At 33.3% G+C, this 20,316-nt stretch overlaps 3 protein-coding genes across 5 annotated transcripts in view; 2 read left to right on the top strand and 1 right to left on the bottom strand.

Annotated features, from left to right (window-relative positions):
- Positions 1–15,560, bottom strand: part of LOC128176594 (uncharacterized) — a 37,445-nt gene extending 21,885 nt beyond the window's left edge. Inside the window, exon 1 of the mRNA XM_052843027.1 lies at positions 15,272–15,560. The gene's annotated coding sequence lies outside the window, so the exon portion shown is untranslated. The remainder of the gene's footprint in view (positions 1–15,271) is intronic.
- On the top strand, positions 3,791–11,126 carry LOC128176593 (GTPase IMAP family member 4-like). Of its 2 annotated transcripts, none has more exons than XM_052843025.1 (3): positions 3,791–3,913; positions 9,836–9,886; positions 10,207–11,124. In XM_052843025.1, exons 2-3 carry the CDS (start codon positions 9,841–9,843, stop codon positions 11,058–11,060), a joined length of 900 nt encoding a protein of 299 aa, XP_052698985.1. In that variant the 5' UTR covers positions 3,791–3,913; positions 9,836–9,840; the 3' UTR covers positions 11,061–11,124. The 2 variants fall into 2 exon arrangements, with proteins under 2 accessions (XP_052698985.1, XP_052698986.1); XM_052843026.1 differs by having other exon boundaries at positions 3,836–3,913; positions 9,817–9,886; positions 10,207–11,126.
- LOC128176591 (GTPase IMAP family member 4-like) lies at positions 14,571–20,216 on the top strand. 2 transcript variants are annotated; one of them, XM_052843024.1, is made up of 4 exons: positions 14,571–14,839; positions 18,869–18,919; positions 19,110–19,139; positions 19,317–20,216. In XM_052843024.1, exons 2-4 carry the CDS (start codon positions 18,874–18,876, stop codon positions 20,168–20,170), a joined length of 930 nt encoding a protein of 309 aa, XP_052698984.1. In that variant the 5' UTR covers positions 14,571–14,839; positions 18,869–18,873; the 3' UTR covers positions 20,171–20,216. The 2 variants fall into 2 exon arrangements, with proteins under 2 accessions (XP_052698984.1, XP_052698983.1); XM_052843023.1 differs by lacking the exon at positions 14,571–14,839 and having other exon boundaries at positions 18,859–18,919.
- The last annotated feature ends 100 nt before the right edge of the window (positions 20,217–20,316 follow it).

Here is a 20,316-nt window from a genome sequence, read left to right as displayed (position 1 = left end):
GAGAATGATAATATCTCGAGGCTTTCTATTTTTGATTTTTTCAAAATTGATTTCATCTCACCCGTTTCCTGTTCAGTGACGAAAAGTGTGTGGCATCGAGATCTCAAAAACAATAAAGACTTGAACATCCATACTTTTTTTTATGTTCGTCGTAACTTTCGGTCTTCATCGGAAGTACTTCAAAAATCATTTTTTACGTATTAAATTTATTTTGCATAGAATGAATAAACAAGTATTAATTCTTACAAATGTCATTTATGCAATGTTAAATAAACAAAACACTCTACTTTTGATTAGATATCACTGTCTCGGTAGCCTTTTTAAAACAAATCTTGTATACCCGCAAGATCTAAAAAAAACTGTAAGTGATCAAGACATGAAACTTACAAGGATGATAGACATTTCAAAGTAAATATGTTAAACGAGTTTCATTTTTTCGGCCGTCACTTCGGGTCCTCACCGGAAGGGGTAAAAAATGAACATTTTTTATAAGTTTAACTGTTTTTCTTTGACAATTTTTGTTAGTTTGATAAAAAAAAAATTAAGGTATAATAGAAAAAATTACAAGAAATTATTACTTTTATTTTTAATGTTAATGAGCACTTCTGTGTGTCCGTTCCCTGTCCCGAGAGAAAAACACTGTCTCCACGAAACTTAAAAACGGTAACGACGTGAACAACCAAACTTTGTTGGATGAAATACCCACATATATATGCATAAGTTTAGTACATTATTTTGTTTTATCCGGCGTAACTTTCGGTCGCCACAGGAAGTACACCATAATTTGATTTTTTTGATTTTGGTAATGTTATATAGCATGGAAGTAACATTTTAGTAATTGAAATACAATAGGTCATCCACACATTGTTAAATAAACGAAACAAATCTACTTCCGGTGAAACATCTCAAAAACTGCTACACATTGTCTGATGGATTTGGCAGAAAAGTTTCTATGGTTTTTTTCTGGAACAATATGTAAAAACAATGAATTAGTAAAATGCAATAAGAAAATTAATCGAAATACTGGAATCGGACATTTTCAAACCATAGCGAGATACGGGTTCACGGACTGCTGTCAGTACACTAGTTTTTAAGTGTGCATCAGGCAAATAAAGATCAAGTTTAATGGCCCTTTAGAGCTAACATTTTTCGCTCTCTTAATCGGACTGTTACAATCAGTCCCCATCCTACCCATGTTGACCCACCATTGTGGAAAAATAATATGAAATGTGGGCATACCTCGGACATAGCTGCAGGTCTGTAGCTTCCGGTCAGAAAAAATTCGGATGGACGACCTGGGAGCTACAGTGCCTCCCATAGTAAAAAACTGCAATTTACTGCGCACAAAAAATGTGCTAGTTTTGGACCGATTAATCTCATTTACGATCATATTCTGTACAAATCTTGATCCCAAAAAATTCCTCGAACATTTTACTACAAATATCGTTAATATTCACATATTGTTGGGAAAGTTTCATCTGTCTTATATGCATTTAATTGGTGTATTTACATGTAAATTTATTAACCCTTCTGTGATATAATCAATTAAGGGCAACAGGGAAGCTACTCTTACATTGATTTGAAACATTCTTGTGCAGATAAAAGCTGCATATCAAGTAAATGTATTATTATATTAATATATATTCTTTAGCACGTGATGTAAAAAGCTAATTTTAGAACGTACACAAGGGGTCGTCGCGGAAACGTGGTCGGTCCATTGACAGTGTAATAACGCGTTCGAAGAGAAAAGAAAGAAAGAAACAGTTTGACAGAAAACGTAGTAAAATGAGAATTTAAATTGAAGACCCCTTTGAGCGGTGGACACGTGATAGAAAGTTCGTGTTTAACTATGGGCTTGTCGGTTTCTTGCGATAAACAGGTGGGTCATGCAGTTGTGTGTTTTCTTTTTTAAGAAGATATTTAATCATAAAGGAAGAGAAGGTTATGTGTATGGTACAATATTCATTGTCTAAATATGACAAAACTTATATAGCTATCAATCGAATACTTAATATCTATAAATTGTATATGTTTTTAGTCGAGCGGGCCCCAGACGGGATAATTTTGACGTTCTATTATGACAATACATGTTGTCAATATATAAAAATAATGGTCTCACCGATTGTCTTCGACACCGATACGCAACCATCCTCATAAAATGCAGATGACAATATCTGATATTTTTCTTATTACAGCACACAAATCTGTTTGAATTCAAACAAATGTAAACATATCTGTCGTATTAATACCTCGTTCTGCATTTTGCTTTTCTAAATTACTATTCCCACGCACATGCGCAAATCCACAACGTTAATCGTTTATGAATATGCAGAGGTAAATCGCCGTTATTCATTTTCAAATTATGGCTAGTACCTCGTTGATATTTAAAAATTGCAAAGTTTTCTATAAACTTCTTTTTCATTTATATATAGTCATGCTGACAACATTAAGGTCTGGTTTTCAATATTGCAAAAATGCCGTTAAAACGAAATATATACTTAAATATGATTTCATTATTCTAAGACGGACGCATGCTATTAATGAATTTAGATAAATTCATTTGATCATTTTATAACAAATATATCCTGTTATCCTGCTTTGGGCATGTGAATCCCACTTCATAAGTTCGAATCTATTTGGGGCTTTTATTTACTGAATTGAAGTTTTGAAACTATATTTTTGTAAATCCAAAATTGACCTTTTTCCGCCTATTTGACTACTATATTTCGTATCCTTCATGCTATATATCATAATAAAGGTAGTTTTTGTTAATTTGTGAAACCATTTCAAGGTGTAGAGAGCCATCTAAAAGGAAAAAGAACAACAATGATAAATTGTAATTGTACCCAACAGTGATTTAAGCATCATTTAATAATCATGATTATTAATAATCTGAACAGACAAGACAGTAACATTTTGCATTAACAATGATTTTAATGAACACCTAGATCATAATTTGGACAATGTATAATCTACTCTCTATATTCTGATTGAATCTTTATTAATTATACTATTATGACATATGTAGTGCCTGGTTTTTTTAATCAAGTACAATATCTATAGTATCGTGATTACATGTATCTTTCCTTTGTATCAAGTTTAACCACTTCTTTGGCCCAAACAACGGTCCAAAGCTAACGGTATATATATACGTCTTAGAATAATTGTATATTTTATCAAGTTACTGTCATCGTATATCACATGTTCGAGCATTGGAGATACATTATATTTACATTTCTAGAGAAACATTTTTTTTACAGAATCTTCCTTCTTTATTTTTATAAACTTTAATCTCATCTTGGGTCCATAGTATTGATCCCAATGTCAAGGATTAAAATTGACCCGCCTAGGTTAAAAATGTTCATAAATCCATAATAATCATTTTTATAAGGGTTTGACTCATTTAGTTTTTCCTCTTCCCATGAAGATGATTTATGCAGAGTTTGAATGAATTTTGTTTTTCGGTTCAGATGAGTAAATAAAAAAGAAATCAATTTAACAAATGTGATTAAACAATTCGAAAAAGTTATAATAAGTGTTCTCTTTTCCCACTTAAACAATGTCTTTTATAAGGGCTTGGAAATCGTTACTTATATAGGCAAAACGTAGGGTCATTTTAATTACTAGTAATGCCTAAACAAAAATCCTGAAATACATGTAGCCATACGGTTTCAAAAGACTAAGTCTTAAATGTTATGAGTTTAAATACACATATTTGCACATTCTATGATAAGAATACATACAAAAAGTGTTGTACTGGATCAGTTAGGAAAAACAACACGACGTCCAGCAGTGATGTTCAAGATATATCACACATGTTTAGGAATGCGTGTGTATGTGTGAGGCAACAAACAAGACGGCGGTAAACAATAGTTACATAGGATCGGATAAGCCAGCCGACTACTTTCTCTCAGTAAGTGTTTAAGGTATTTAATTTTTTTAAATTAAAAAAAATCTGATATAAGGTAGATATTATTTTGGTGTAAAATTTAAAATTATTAAACGAGAGATGTATACATATGACAATTTAAATGAGGAAATCTAATTGCCCAGAAAAAGTAATCATGTGAACATTTAATTGAATTTACATCTACCGAGTATTTTCTCATCTATTTTTTAATTTAAAATTTTATTCATAGCTCTGTAAAATCATACAGAACTTTTATATATAGATTCATAGCACTGGTTATTTTGTGGTGTCCTTTTACATGCCGACATATAAACACAATTTATAAAAAAAATAAGCATTCTCTCAAACATTATTGGACAAGCGAATGCCAGGTCCGGACTGTACAGCGTTAGCTTTATATCATCATATATGAATATACTATGAGCGTACTTTCCGCGACCTCATTCCTTGCTGATATACATAGACACATAAATGAGGAAAATGACAGATTTACCTGTAATTTCATTCATCTGGCCGGAAAAATGATATTGTACATGTAACTGGTTTAACACCTAGTCTCTCATTCATTGTAACTTCGTTACTAGTTTAACCAAACTTTGCTCTCTCTCTCTCTCTCTCTCTCTCTCTCTCTCTCAGATTATGTTTAACGATGTATGTTTCGTTGTGTTTTGGACTTTTGCCAGCTTTGATGGTGATCTTCATCCCAGAGAAGAGCATTTGATAAAACGTTCGTCCTCTCCATAATGTCGTAGGTTTTAAAGAATAAACAGACACTTTATTTGAATTTCAGTTGTAATTTAAACAATTTTGTAAAAGTTAAGGGGAATGTTTCTTTTGATGTATGTCAGGTTTGGGGGTTGAGTGGGGGTATATATTTTTTTTTGGGGGGGGGGGGTGGTTGGGTGGTTTTTGGCTATTTAGCTCACCTAAGCTGAAAGCTCAAGCAAAATTTGTCCGTTGTCTGTCGTCGTTGGCGTTGGAGTTGTCGTTGGCGTTGTTGTAAACTTTTCACATTTTCATCTTCCTCTCCAGAACCACTGGGCAGATTTCAACCAATCTCGACACAAAGCATCACTGGGTGAAGGGGATTCAAATTTGTTCAACTGAAGGGCCACACCCTTTTTAAAGGGGAGATAATTCAGAATTATTGAAAATTTGTTGGCATTTTCAAAAATCTTCTTCTCAAAAACTGTAAGGCCAGAAAAGCTTGTATGGAAGTATCCTCAGATAGTGTAGATTCAAATTTGTTCAAATCATGGTCCCCGGGGGTAGGGTGGGGCCACATTGGGGGATAGATTTTTACATAAGAATGTATAGAAAAAATCTATAAAAATCTTCTTCGCAAAACCTTTTGCCCAGAAAAGCTTAAACTTGTGTGGAAGCATCCTCAGACAGTGTAGATTTTATTTGTTCAAATCATGGTCCCCATTGGAAGTTTTCAGTCCAAAAAGCAGTAAATTGTGTGAAAGCACGAGTCGTGCAGAAAAAAAATTAATCAAAGCATGATTCCCTTGAAAAAAGAACGGCCATAAAGTGGGGGGGGGATATAGGAATAGAGAAAAATCTTCTTACAGGGACAACAACAAAAGGGGCTTGGTAATTACCCCAAAAATATGGGGATAAAAATCCGCAGATTTAAGAAAAAATTGAGCAAGATCTACTGTACTTAGGTGTCAAGATATTTTGATTTTGATACTTTAATGCTAATTTGATCAGAGTTAAGGCAGTTGTTGCTCAGGTGAGTGATATGGCCCCTGGGCCTCTGGTTTTTGTATTTGCTGACTGTTTTAGAACCGGGTGACTTTTATTTTTATTTTCTTGGTAAAACGAATGTATGTTATCGGCAGCATTTTCATTTCAAGATAAAAAGATTCATTGAAATTAATGCAAGTATGTCTATAACCAAATTCAGAGATGTATATGAAGTAAAATAAAGAAAAGGTGTAGATATCAGCTTTAAAGTGGAGACGATTACCCAAAGACATATCTTGATCGAATTACATGTAATGTCTGAAACAGGTAGGTATGTCTGTTGTCCAATAGCAGTCTAGGATAAAAAGTTCCTGACCCGACCTGAAAAAGGTGAGCCTGATTAGGGTGGTTCAGTTGCAAATACAAAATAGTCCTGTGAAGTCATGGCCTGCATTGACTTTGACTGCAGACCAAGTTATAATCAGAAGAAAAATCAAATGCATGACCAGCCAAAAATTAGACAAAAATGAGATTCTGTATACGGAGAATAAAGAGGACAGATTAAGGGTATACAGGTTTGTTTTGGTTTGTCTGTGTGCTAGACAGTCCGATTAATTAAAACCACCCCCTCTCTTTACACTTGTCAGGAGACCCTGACGAGTGTAGAGAAAAGAAGGAAAATTAGTCAGACTGTGCTTTTTTTCTTTGCTATGAGATCTAGAGGTAAAGAAGACATTAAAAGTGAATTTTAAAAAGTGAAAATTACAATGCTGCATTTTACCTGTTTCCTGCAGTTAAGGGAGGCCGATAAATAATTAATATTCCATTGAATTACAAAGTTGCACATAGATATTACATATATTTTCATTTGACATTCTTACCTTAATCACGTAATTTTGGATCTAAATCATTTTTTTTTTGCTATACCCCGTCTCAGATTTCTGCTTTTACCACTTTTTAAGTGATATCTTGATAATTTTAAATACGTTTGTGTCCGGTCGAACCTTCAACAACCTAAGAAAAATCCCGAACTGCACGAAATAACCATGCAGATAAACATCAAAATAGATATAAATACAAGCATTGAATTCTTATTTTTGGATACCGTCGGTCCTATAACACACCAAGCCACGCAGACAAATTAAATACCGTGCTAACGTGCAGTATTCAATTTGTCGACACTGTCCGACGATATCCACAAATAAGCATTCAGTGCTTAATTAGAAGAATAGAGGGGAGATATCTACACAGAGATATCTAATGTACAAAGATCTAATTAGGTTTGTTGGGTTTTTTTACCTCACCTGAGCTGAAAGCTCAAGTGAGCTATTCTGATCACATTTTGTTTGTCGTCCGTCCTTCTGTAAACTTTTAATATTTTGAACTTCTTCTCTAAAACCGCTTGGCTAATATCAACCAAATTTAGCATAAAACATCCTTATGCGAAGGCGAATATAAATTGCAGAAATGAAAGACCAATTTTTATTCAAAGCGGAGAAAACCTCGAACCTGTAGAAAAAAGGGGGGGGGTGCATTTTTAAAAACTCAGCTTAATTTAGCATCTATCATCCTTATGGGAAGGAAAATATAAATTGCAAAAATTAATTCTGTTTTGAATTTGAGTAATTTACAAAAATAATGATAAGACAGAGAGAATGGGGGTCAATCAGTTTAACTTCGGGCTCGATATTTCATTTATCGAAAACCAGTTTAGAGGACCATTTGTTAGAAGCAGCCATCTTGAACGGCGATGAATTTGATTTATGTGCAACAGTTAACGTGCGAAGGGATTATTTGAAACATCTAAAATATATTTGTACCGTTTAGATTTATGTGAAGTAAATTGAGGTTAAACATTTCGATGCGTTGACATTTTCATTTGTGACGGTGGTTTTAGCTTGTTTTGATTTTCGTTTAGCATGTTTAGTTTCTTATTATTTTAACTTGAGAGAAACCATTGTCTTTATTTTAGAATTTAAAATGTTCACGTGTAGACCGGTAAACAAGACAGCTGATTACACCTGCGCAAAATCTGATGCACTAACAACATATTATTTAAGAAATAAACAACATTATTTAGTGAACATGGCGTTATGAATGGCAATTGCTTTGTTGGCATATTTCATGATGCGCGCTAGCGCCTCATGGAAAATATGCCAGCAGAGCAGGTACTATTTATAACGCCATGTTCACTAAATAATCGTTGTTTATTACTTATAATTGCATTTTACCACTCGCAAATACCCTGTATTAGCCTAGACCTTGATATTTAGCTATTGCATCAAAAATAAACATCATCAATTCAAGTGTATTTTCAAGAAGATTATATAGGAAATTTTAATTCTCTAGAAATGTCTGGTAAGGTAGCCTAATTTTTTGCAAGAAAGCTTGTCAGAATAGAAAGTTTTCCGGTCAATTTTTTCTTTGATACGTCGATGAATAGAAAAAATTATAATCTTCATTTCTTAAAACTGTTTGAAATACGTCGTTTTTATTTACTTGTGTTCGAAAAACTATCAAAAATTTAGAAAAATTATTATCTTCATTTCTTACCAATTAATAAAACATTTTAAAATCAAAAATTTGAAGTGTCATTGATCAAAAATGTAAATAATGTAAATGAAGCGGCGCGTATGAATACAAAACAACAACAGCAAGAATATTCAAAATGGATGCGCCTTCAGCTGATGCAGAGCTATTGAGCTGAATTTAATGGATTATACACAAATAGTGAGTTAAAATCTGAACCGGATGAATTGAAAACGAAAGGAAAATACAAGCGATAGCTTGTGATATGACATGTATTTACTGTGCAGAAAGATTCGTAATACAACTAGTTTTCATGTGAGATCGCCGGAATATGCAACTGGACATAACCACCCAAGGAGAGGCGATCGTGGACGAAAATATGTTGATATGTCGGCAAAGAATAGTATGTATGGCTGGCGTACTATATATTTCAATTTCCCTCCTCATTTCCTAATTTTCATATCAATTTTTTTCATACTCCCAAAAAAGTGGGGGGGGGGGGGGGGCAACTCCATGATAATTCCATTTGCCCCCCCCCCCCCCCCGATGCTACGTGCCTGAATAAACAGGCAGCCTCGCAATAATGTTGATTGATCTCAAGATAATAATGTTTTTTGTTTATTTTTGAAGGTTAAACTTTCAATTTTTTATGTTTATAAAGTTGTATTTTGTTTGCTGACATTAAAACAGACACAACTTTACATTTTGTAGACAGTGTTTATTTTGGAAATCCCCGTTCTATAAATAGTGTTAGATCAGAACAGTTGAGAAAAGTAGATCCGGCAAAAATTTATTGATGCAGGTATCAAAGAAATTTTTCGACCAATCAGAAGCGTCAATATCTCATCAAACGAATAAATATTAAATGATTCCATAGTCCTGACACATTATTATTATGAGGATAAAAGCATTATCGTTGTTCTTAAAAATTATTGCAACGGAAAATCATCTTTGTTTGTAGACATTTATATTTTTTTAAATAAAGATGAAAATAATGGGTGGGCCTTGGTACAATAGAGCGACATGCCTGCCAACACATTGATTTGAATTATAGCTCTTTAACATATGCATGTGACAACATTTTTCAGTTAAGTTTATCAGTCAAGTGAGTAAGGATATGAAACGTCATACGCAATGAATTCATGCCTGGTAAACGACAATCGTTTATAATGGAGAAAACCAATTAAATTTTTCAATGTTTTTAATTTGAGGAATTGAGCGCATTCATTTTGGTGCATTGAGGAACACTTCTTTAGATATAGGATTTTTTAAGAATAAAATACAATAACTTGTAAGTAGTGGAGGGGGGAAATGTACCTTTATGCTCTCATATATTTTAATCGTTTTATAAAGTGATGAGGGGGGGGGTTAAAATAAATGGAACTGGAAGTTAACCGTGAACACCAACTGAAAATTTAGTTATTTATATTGCAAATGATCTTATTTTCGGTAAAAATGGTATTCCATAAAGGTAAATGTGTCAAAGATTAATTATATGCAAAAATAAGTGTAAAATTCGGATATTCATTTTTTGTTAATCTACCGAGGGGCCATATGGCAAAATATCCTTTGAACGCCCATACAAAGCCAGTGTTGTTCCGGTGAGCGATGTGGCCCATTGGGCCTCTTGTTTTTAATGTTTTGTGTCATTTTTACAAAAGCAAATAATTCTTTAATCAAATAAGGATGACTTGATGTTCACAGATTTGATGGGCAATATGGCTACACAAGAAGCTGGTAAAGAATATTCTTCTGGTGTGTATATGTCTATATAAAATTATTTTAGAAGTACTTTGTCTTTCACTTAATAAAGTCGATCTAATGTTCACACATTTCCTGGGTATTTTTACTAGGCAAGATATTGTTGAGGAAATTCGGATGTACATATTCATAGAAAATATTTTTTTAAATCTTTGTCTTTTGCAAATCATGTTTAGTTGTTCATTATTTGTTCATGAATCTAAATGGAATCTATTAAAATATATTTTCTGTTTTTGGTAAATTAAGTAAATATTACATTTCATAAATTATGTACATTGATGTACAATATATATTCATTCATTAATCTAAATCAGACATTTGTCAAGCACAAGAAGCTGTCCTACCGAGAGAGGTACCGCATGTGTCTGCTGAACCTAATCAAAAAGTAGAAGAAAGACGGGTTATTCTTGTTGGCAAACTTGGAGCAGGCAAAAGTCACAGTGGAAATGGAATTTTAGGTAATAAACAATTTCAGAGTGAACAGTGTTGGTCGTCTGTGACACGGAGATGTGATTACGGTACGGCCGTCAGGAATGGAATTAGATATCGAGTTTTTGATACACCTGGCGTTAACTCCCCTGAGGATATCAGAGATGGAATTGACGTAGAAACGGAAATTCGTCGATGTCTATTTTGTACGTCTCCGGGTTTCCATGCCATTGTTCTCGTTCTGTCGGCGACTGAGAGGATCGCAAGAGAAGACCTAGAAATGCTTAAAAATCTTGACACTATGTTAGGTGAAAGTTCGTTTAAGTATATGATCCTTGTGATCACCAAGTTACAAAATGACGAATCTCGCTTGAACGAGATGATTGCAAGGGCTCCGGAAGTTGCAAAACTGAATGTTAAATGCGAGGCAAGACGAGTTATATTTGGTAAAGATGACAACAAAATACCACCTGAATGTCTGCAAAAGTTTGATGAAGTGTTAACGAAACTGATTAAACAGAATAAAAGATACGGTAAAGAGTATTATAGACACAAGTATTACGATCAAGCAACTGCAATACTGAAGCTAGATAAGGACGACTACAAGAAAAAGCATCCAGAAATATCCGATAGTGAGGCTTTTGAAATAGTTAGAAACGAGGCAGCGATTGGTCTTTCCCCACGGGATAGCGAACTTCTAAAAATTAAAGATCAAGATTGTCAATGTATTATATCCTAAATACCCTTTTCATTCTCTGTTTTGCATAAAATCAAATATATGTTTGTTAATGTTTTTCTTCATTTTTTCAATGGTCAATTCCGCTAATCACTACTCACAAAGTCTAGTCGAATTTCGGAGGCTTTATTCAAGCGATAGTCGAGTACTCGTTGATTTATTTGAAACTGTGTGTCTTTTTCAAATCAAATGATGCTACTGTCACATATATACACAGTATCTTGAACTCTAAAGCCTTAAGAAAATTTTAATTAACGTATTTCGTTTCCAACGGAAAACCTTTTAGTGTTTATAATGTTTTTTCTTTCTTATTATTTCCCCCTTTATTGTCGGCAGAATTTCTCAGAGATGGTTACCTATGTAGATATTTTCCTGAAATTATGGGGAATGATAGAGAATGATAATATCTCGAGGCTCTCTATTTTTGATTTTTTCAAAATTGATTTCATCTCATCCGTTTACTGTTCAGCGACGAAATGTGTGTGGTATCGAGATCTCAAAAACAATAAAGACTTGAACATCCATACTTTTTTTTTATGTTCGTCGTAACTTTCGGTCTTCATCGGAAGTACTTCAAAAATTATTTTTTACGTATTAAATTTATTTTGCATAGAATGAATAAATAAGTATTAATTCTTACAAAGTTCGGTCTTTATCGGAAGTACTTCAAAAATTATTTTTTACGTATTAAATTTATTTTGCATAGAATGAATAAATAAGTATTAATTCTTACAAATGTCATTTATGCAATGTTAAATAAACAAAACATTCTACTTTCGGTTAGATATCACTGTCTCGGTAGCCTTTTTAAAAAAAAACAAATCGTGTATACCCGCAAGATCTAAAAAAAACTGTAAGTGATCAAGACATGAAACTTACAAGGATGATAGACATTTCAAAGTAAATATGTTAAACGAGTTTCATTTTGTCGGCCGTCACTTTAACTGTTTTTCTTTGACAATTTTTGTTAGTTTGATAAAAAAAAATTAAGGTATAATAGAAAAAATTACAAGAAATTATTACTTTTATTTTTAATGTTAATGAGCACTTCTGTGTGTCCGTTCCCTGTCCCGAGAGAAAAACACTGTCTCCACGAAACTCTAAAACGGTAACGACTTGAACAACCAAACTTTGTTGGATGAAATACCCACATATATGCATAAGTTTAGTACATTATTTTGTTTTATCCAGCGTAACTTTCGGTCGCCACAGGAAGTACACAATAATTTGATTTTTTTGATTTTTTTAATGTTATATAGCATGGAAGTAACATTTTAGTAATTGAAATACAATAGGTCATCCACACATTGTTAAATAAACGAAACAAATCTACTTCCGGTGAAACATCTCAAAAACTGCTACACATTGTCTGATGGATTTGGCAGAAAAGTTTCTATGGTTTTTTTCTGGAACAATATGTAAAAACAATGAATTAGTAAAATGCAATAAGAAAATTAATCGAAATACTGGAATCGGACATTTTCAAAGCATAGCGAGATACGGGTTCACGGACTGCTGTCAGTACACTAGTTTTTAAGTGTGCATCAGGCAAATAAAGATCAAGTTTAATGGCCCTTTAGAGCTAACATTTTTCGCTCTCATAATCGGACTGTTACAATCAGTGCCCATCCTACCCATGTTGGCCCACCATTGTGGAAAAATAATATGAAATGTGGGCATACCTCGGACATAGCTGCAGGTCTGTAGCTTCCGGTCAGAAAAAATCGGATGGACGACCTGGGAGCTACAGTGCCTCCCATAGTAAATAAACTGCAATTTACTGCGCACAAAAAATGTGCTAGTTTTGGACCGATTAATCTCATTTACGATCATATTCTGTACAAATGTTTGATCCCAAAAAATTCCTCGAACATTTTACTACAAATATCGTTAATATTCACATATTGTTGGGAAAGTTTCATGTGTCTTATATGCATTTAATTGGTGTATTTACATGTACATTTATTAACTCTTCTGTGATATAATCAATTAAGGGCAACAGGGAAGCTACTCTTACATTGATTTGAAACAGTCTTGTGCAGATAAAATCTGCATATCAAGTAAATGCACTATTATATAAATATATATTCTTTAGCACGTGATGTAAAAAGCTAATTTTAGAACGTACACAAGGGGTCGTCGCGGAAACTTGGTGGGTCCATTGACAGTGTAATAACGCGTTCGAAGAGAAAAGAAAGAAAGAAACAGTTTGACAGAAAACGTTGTAAAATGAGAATTTAAATTGAAGACCCCTTTGAGCGGTGGACACGTGATAGAAAGTTCGTGTTTAACTATGGGCTTGTCGGTTTCTTGCGATAAACAGGTGGGTCATGCAGTTGTGTGTTTTCTTTTTTAAGAAGATATTTAATCATAAAGGAAGAGAAGGTTATGTGTATGGTACAATATTCATTGTCTGAATATGATAAAACTTATATAGCTATCAATCGAATACTTAAAATCTATAAATTGTATATGTTTTGAGTCGAGCGGGCCCCAGACGGGATAATTTTGACGCTCTATTATGACAATACATGTTGTCAATGTATGAAAAAAATGGTTTCACCGATTGTCTTCGACACCGATACGCAACCATCCTCATAAAATGCAGATGACAATATCTGATATTTTTCTTTTTACAGGCACGAACCTGTTTGAATTCAAACAAATGTAAACATACCTGTCGTATTAATACTTCGTTCTTCATGCTGCTTTTCTACATTACTATTCCCGCGCACATGCAGAAATCCCCCATGCATAGGTAAATCGCCGTTATTCATTTTCAAATTATGGCTAGTTACTCGTTGATATTTGAAAATTGCAAAGTTTTCTATAAACTTCTTTTTCATATATCTAGTCATGTTGACAACATTTAGGTCTGGTTTTCAACATTGCAAAAATGCCGTTAAAAACGAAATATAAACTTAAATATGATTTCATTATTCTAAGACGGACGCATGCTATTAATGAATTTAGATAAATTCATTTGATCATTTTATAACAAATATATCCTGTCATCCTGCTTTGGGCCTGTGAATCGCACTTCATGAGTTCGAATCTATTGAGGGCTTTTGTTTACTGAATTGAAGTTTTGAAACTATAATTTTGTAAATCCAAAATTGACCTTTTTCCGCCTATTTGACTTTTATACTTCGTATCCTTCATGCTATATATCATAATAAAGTTAGTTTTTGTTAATTTGTGAAACCATTTCAAGGTGTAGAGAGCCATCTAAAAGGAAAAGGAACAACAATGATGAATTGTAATTGTACCCAACAGTGATATAAGCATCATTTAATAATCATGATTATTAATAATCTGAACAGACAAGGCAGTAACATTTTGCATTAACAATGATTGTAATGAACACCTAGATCATAATTTGGACAATGTATAATCTACTCTCTATATTCTGATTGAATCTTTATTAATTATACTAGTATGACATATGTAGTGCCTGGGTTTTTTATCCAATACAATATCTACCATATCGGGATTACATGTATCTTTCAATTGAAATGGATCCTCACAGTTTCAAAAGATCTAGACTTAGTCTTAAATGTTATGAGGATTAAATGCACATACTTGCACATTCTATGATAAAAGTACATACACAAAGTTTTGTACTGCATCAGTTAGGAAAACAACGCGACGTTCAGCAGTGATGTACAAGATATATCACACATGTAACTTAGGAATGTGTGTGTAAGTGTGAGGCAACGAAACAGACGGCGATTACCCATAGTAACATAGGATCGCGTGAGCCAGCCGACTCCTGTCTCTCAGTAAGTGTTTAAGGTATTTAATCTATCTAAATTAATAAAATCTGCTAGAAAGTTTCGTTAAACAATTTGATCATTTTGTTGCAGTGGATGTAATTTTGGTGTAATTGTTAAAATCATTTAACCAAACAGGTATACTTATGGCAATATAACTGAGAAAATCTTTTTGCCCCAAGAAAGTAATCATGTGAACATTAAACTATATTTACATCTACCGAGCATTTTTTAATTTACTTCTTAGATTAAAAAAACGAACTTTTTCATAGCTCTATAAAAGCTGACAGGGATTTTATTGGTTACTTAGATACATAGTAATGGCTATTTTGTGGTATCCTTTTACATGCCGACATAGAAACAAAATTTATAAATCCTTGTATGCTCTAAAACAAAAGGATAGGAAGGTAAGACAAGATTGGACAAGACGATTGTATTTACCGAATGCCAGGTCCTGACTGTACAGCGTAAGGGTGAACCAAATGATGCCTCATATCACTTTGGAATATAGTATGCCTGTAATCACAGCACAAGACTTTCCGCGACCTCATTCCTTGCTGATCTACATATGCACATATATGAAGAAAATGACAGATTTAACTGTAATTCCATTCATCCGGCCGAAAAAAGGATATTGTACATGTAACTACAATAACACCTAGTCTCTCATTCATTGTAACTTCGTTACTAATTTATCCAAACTTTGCTGCGAGTCTCTCTCTCTCTCTTTCTCTCTCTCTCTCTCTCTCACACACACACACACACACACACACACACACACACACACAAACACAAGAAATCATATTGACGCAAGCGTCAAATGGGCCGCAAAAAATATAATTGTTGTATGAATCATTGGTTGTTTACAGAAAAACACACCACAAAGAAGAAAATAAGAGTTGGTTGTACTAATTTTTATGGTGAATTTTAATATACTTTCAGCAACTTGTTTTGAAGTTTAACATTTTACTATTATCATAAGGAATCGATCTCGTTACTATAAGCATTTCTAACGAAAATTTTATGATCATTGCCATAGTATGAAGTAATGGAAAACACATTGATTTGTACATTACTCTAATACAAAGTTCAACACATCATTTGAAATTTATCTTGGAGATTATGTATTTCAAACCATTTTGGTATTTTTGTTGTTGCATTGTATTGAATAAAAACTTAATGCATTAGTTTAATATATGATTTCAAGAGACCTCATAATAAAATAAAAATGGATTAGTTCAAATTTTCCAGTCAATTCAAATTTTCATTTCTGTCATATTCTTGCGTAAATAATTGATATAATGTCATTTCATGATATTTTCTACCACATTTTACATGGAAATATAATAAATACACACGCAAAGTCATTTTATTTGACACGGCACATAGAAATTCAAATATATCATTTATATTAAATTTAATGACATTCAGGTCTTTAGTTTTGCAGGTCTTTAGTATGTCCCGCATACCGTTTTGAAAAGAATGACGAACTCCGAAATTTTTAGTCTCGTTCAACAAGACGCTCGGCTGTCTCCGTAAATCTCCGACGAGCAGAGAGGCTCTCTGCTCGTCGGAGATTTACGGAGACAGCCGACCGCCTGGTTGAACGAGACTACGAAATTTTCCGAATATATTATATAGTCTCGATAAAAACGCGCCAAATACGACAATCTACTAAGTATGACATACTTTTCATTTACGAGTAAAACAAAAAATTTGTGATATTTTCTAAAAGGCATAAAACATATTTCTACATGCAAATTTACTTTTAATTCATAAAAATAAGCATAAAATTAATTCTACTAAAAAAGAACTATCCCGCAGAAACGCAGTAACAATATTTTAAATGTGTATCAAATAACGGACCGCCTTCCGGCGGCCCGTAAATAAGGTTTAACGATGTGTGTTTTGTTGTGTTTTGGACTTTTGCCAGCTTTGATACTGATCTTCATCCTCCTCTCCATAATGTCATGATTTTTATAGAAGAATCAGACACTTTATTTGAATTTCAGTTGTAATTTAAACAATTTTGTAAAAGGTAAGCTGAATGTTTCAGATGATTAACGTTAGGTTTGGGGGTTGAGGTTTATGGTTTTGTTTTTTGTATTTTGTTAATTTTTTCTTTTCTTTTTTTTTTGGGGGGGGGGGGGTCTTTGACTCTGTTTTAGGACAGGGTAAGTTTCATTTTTATTATCTTTGTAAAACGAATGCATTTTATCGGCAGCAATTTCATTTCAAGACAAAAAGATTTATTGAAATTAATGAACTTTGACGGCAGACCAAGTTATAATCAGAAGAAAAATCAAATGCATGACAGCCAAAAGTTAGAAAAAAAATGAGATTCTGTATATGGGGAATAAAGAGGGCAGATTAAGGGGATACAGGTTTGTTTATGTTTGTCTGTGTGCTAGACAGTCTGATTAATTAAAACCACCCTGATGAGTGTAGGGAAAAGAATGGGGGGGGGGGGGTAATCAGACTTTGTACTAAACGTACTAAACTTAAGTTGTCTGGCACCTGCTTAGAAGCAGTCTTGACCTAAAGGGAAATAAATACCTTTCATTTAAAGGATGGATAAAGCTACTTTAACATGACATTGTATGAAAAATATCTTTATTATATTATTTCTTATTACTTTCTAAGCAACAAAATTTCTTCCCAAATTTGTTTGTTTTTTTTTAATTTCAAAAGAACTTTATTGTAGTGTATAACCAAGCGAGATGGAAGACATTTGAAAACATTTGAAATTTACGGGTAAAAGACGGGGTTTTTGTATAATTTATTTTTAACATTAAGGGTTATAGGTTTTTTCTTTCTTTCTTTTGTTTTCTTTTTGTTTGTTTGGTTTTTTTTGGGTTTTTTTGGGGTTTTTTTTCTTTTTTTTTTTGGGGGGGGGGTTCTTTGCTATGAGCTCAGCCGCTCTAGAGGTAAAGAAGACATTAAAAGTGAATTTTAAAAAGTGAAAATTACAATGCTGCATTTTACCTGTTTCATGCAGTTAAGGGAGGCCGATAAATAATAAATATTCGATTGACTTACAAAGTTGCATATAGATACTACATGTATTTTCATTTGACATTCTTACCTTAATCACGTAATTTTGGATCTAAATCATTCTTTTTGCTATACTCCGTCCCAGATTTCTGCTTTTACCACTTCTTGAGTGAGATCTTGATAATCATAAATACGTTTGTGCCCGGTCGAACCTTCAACAACCTAAGAAAAATCCCGAACTGCACGAAAAAACCATGATGATTTCAGACTCAAACTCCCATTTAAGACGACTTGGCTGCTTCAATTATCTAAACTCTGATTTACATAAACAACAATTTATCATTTTCGCTCATTCTTTACGATCAATTCATTAATTTGCTAAAAGAAAATTGTAAATATAAACGATAAACTGCTTTAATGATTCATCGGGATTACGAAGGATGCGATGATTGCTGAAAAAAATAACATAATGATTGAATGAAACTCGGATTACCATTTTGATTTGTACTTTTTAAATTGATCGATACATTTTTATCAATATATCTTTTTTATCTAAAAGTAAAAAAAAGAGTTTTCCAGCAAAGTTTCTGGCACTAGGCTTTTAGCAGCGAAAGTGCATTAAATAACAAGCTGTATGGCTGTTCCATCAGCTATACCAATAGTAGCATTCAGATCCCTGGCAAAGAGCGTATATATAATGGCTTTCAAGCAGTGATACAAAATGTTTCACACAGATAAACATCAAAATATATATAAATATAAGCATCGAATTCTTATTTTTCGATACCGTCGGTTCTATAACACACCAGGCCGCGCAGACAAATTAAATACCGTGCTAACGTGCAGTATTCAATTTGTCGACACTGACCGACGGTATCCACGAATAAGCATTCAGTGCTTAATTAAAAGAACAGAGGGGAGATATCTACACAGAGATATCTAATGTACAAAGATCTAATAAGGTTGGGTTTTTTTAATGTTTTTTGTCATTTTTACAGAAGCAAATAATTCTTTTACAATATAATGATGACTTGATGTTCACAGATTTGATGGGCAATAAGGCTACACAAGAAGCTGACAAGGAAAATTCTTCTGGTGTGTATATGTCTATATAAAATTTCTTCTGGTGTGTATATGTCTATATAAAATTATTTTAGAAGTACTTTGTCTTTCACTAAATAAAGTAAATCTTATGTTCCCACATTTCATGGATATTATGACTAGGCAAGATACTTGTTGAGGAAATATTTTTTAAATCGTAGTCTTTTGCAAATCATGTTTACAGATTCGCAAAAAGCTGGCGCAGGAAAGTCAGGTTTGTACATTTATACACAACATTAGTTGTTCATATGAATCTAAATGGAATCTATTAAAATATATTTTTCTGTTTAAAATATGGAAGATATTACATATGTACATTCATGTACAATTATATATATATATATATATATATATATATATATATATATATATATATATATATATAAAACAGACATTTGTCAAGCACAAGTAGCTGTCCTACAGAGAGAGGTGCCACATGTGTCTGCTGAACCTAATCGAAATGTAGATGAAAGACGGATTATTCTAATTGGAAAACTTGGAGCAGGCAAAAGTCACAGTGGAAATGGAATTTTAGGAACTGAACAATTTCAGAGTGAACAGTGTTGGTCGTCTGTGACACGGAGATGTGATTACGGTACGGCTGTCAGGAATGGAATTAGATATCGAGTGTTTGATACACCTGGCGTTAACTCCCCTGAGGATACCCAAGATGAAATTGACGTAGAAAGGGAAATTCGTCGATGTTTATTTTGTACGTCTCCGGGTTTCCACGCCATTGTCCTGGTTTTGTCGGCGACTGAGAGGATCGCAAAAGAAGACCTAAAAATGCTTAAAAATCTTGACACAATGTTGGGTGAAAGTTCGTTTAAGTATATGATCCTTGTGATCACCAAGTTACAAAATGACGAATCTCGCTTGAACGAGATGATTGCAAAGGCTCCGATAGTTGCGAAACTGAATGTTAAATGCGAGGCAAGACGAGTTATATTTGGTAAAGATGAGAAAAAAATACCACCTGAATGTCTGCAAAAGTTTGATGAAGTGTTAACTAAACTGATTAAACAGAATACAACATACGGTAAAGAGTATTATAGACACAAGTATTACGATCAAGCAACTGAAATACTGAAGCTAGATAAGGACGATTACAAGAAAAAGCATCCGGAAATATCCGATAGTGAGGCTTTTGAAATAGTAAGAAACGAAGCAGCAATTGGGCGTTCCCCACGGGAAAGCAAACTTCTAAAAATTAAAGATCGAAATTGTCAATGTATTATTTCCTGAATACCCTTTTCATTCTCTGTTTTGCATAAATTCAAATATATGTTTATATATTTCTTCATTTTTTGAATGGTCAATTCCGCTAATCACTACTCACAAAGTCTAGTCGAATTTCGGAGCCTTTATTCAAGCGATAGTCGAATACTCGT

Source organism: Crassostrea angulata, chromosome 3 (assembly GCF_025612915.1).
Source record: "Crassostrea angulata isolate pt1a10 chromosome 3, ASM2561291v2, whole genome shotgun sequence".
Taxonomy (NCBI): Eukaryota; Metazoa; Mollusca; class Bivalvia; order Ostreida; family Ostreidae; genus Magallana; species Magallana angulata.
The sequence above is the reverse complement of the archived record's forward strand: the minus strand, read 5'-3'. Positions and strand labels throughout refer to the sequence as shown.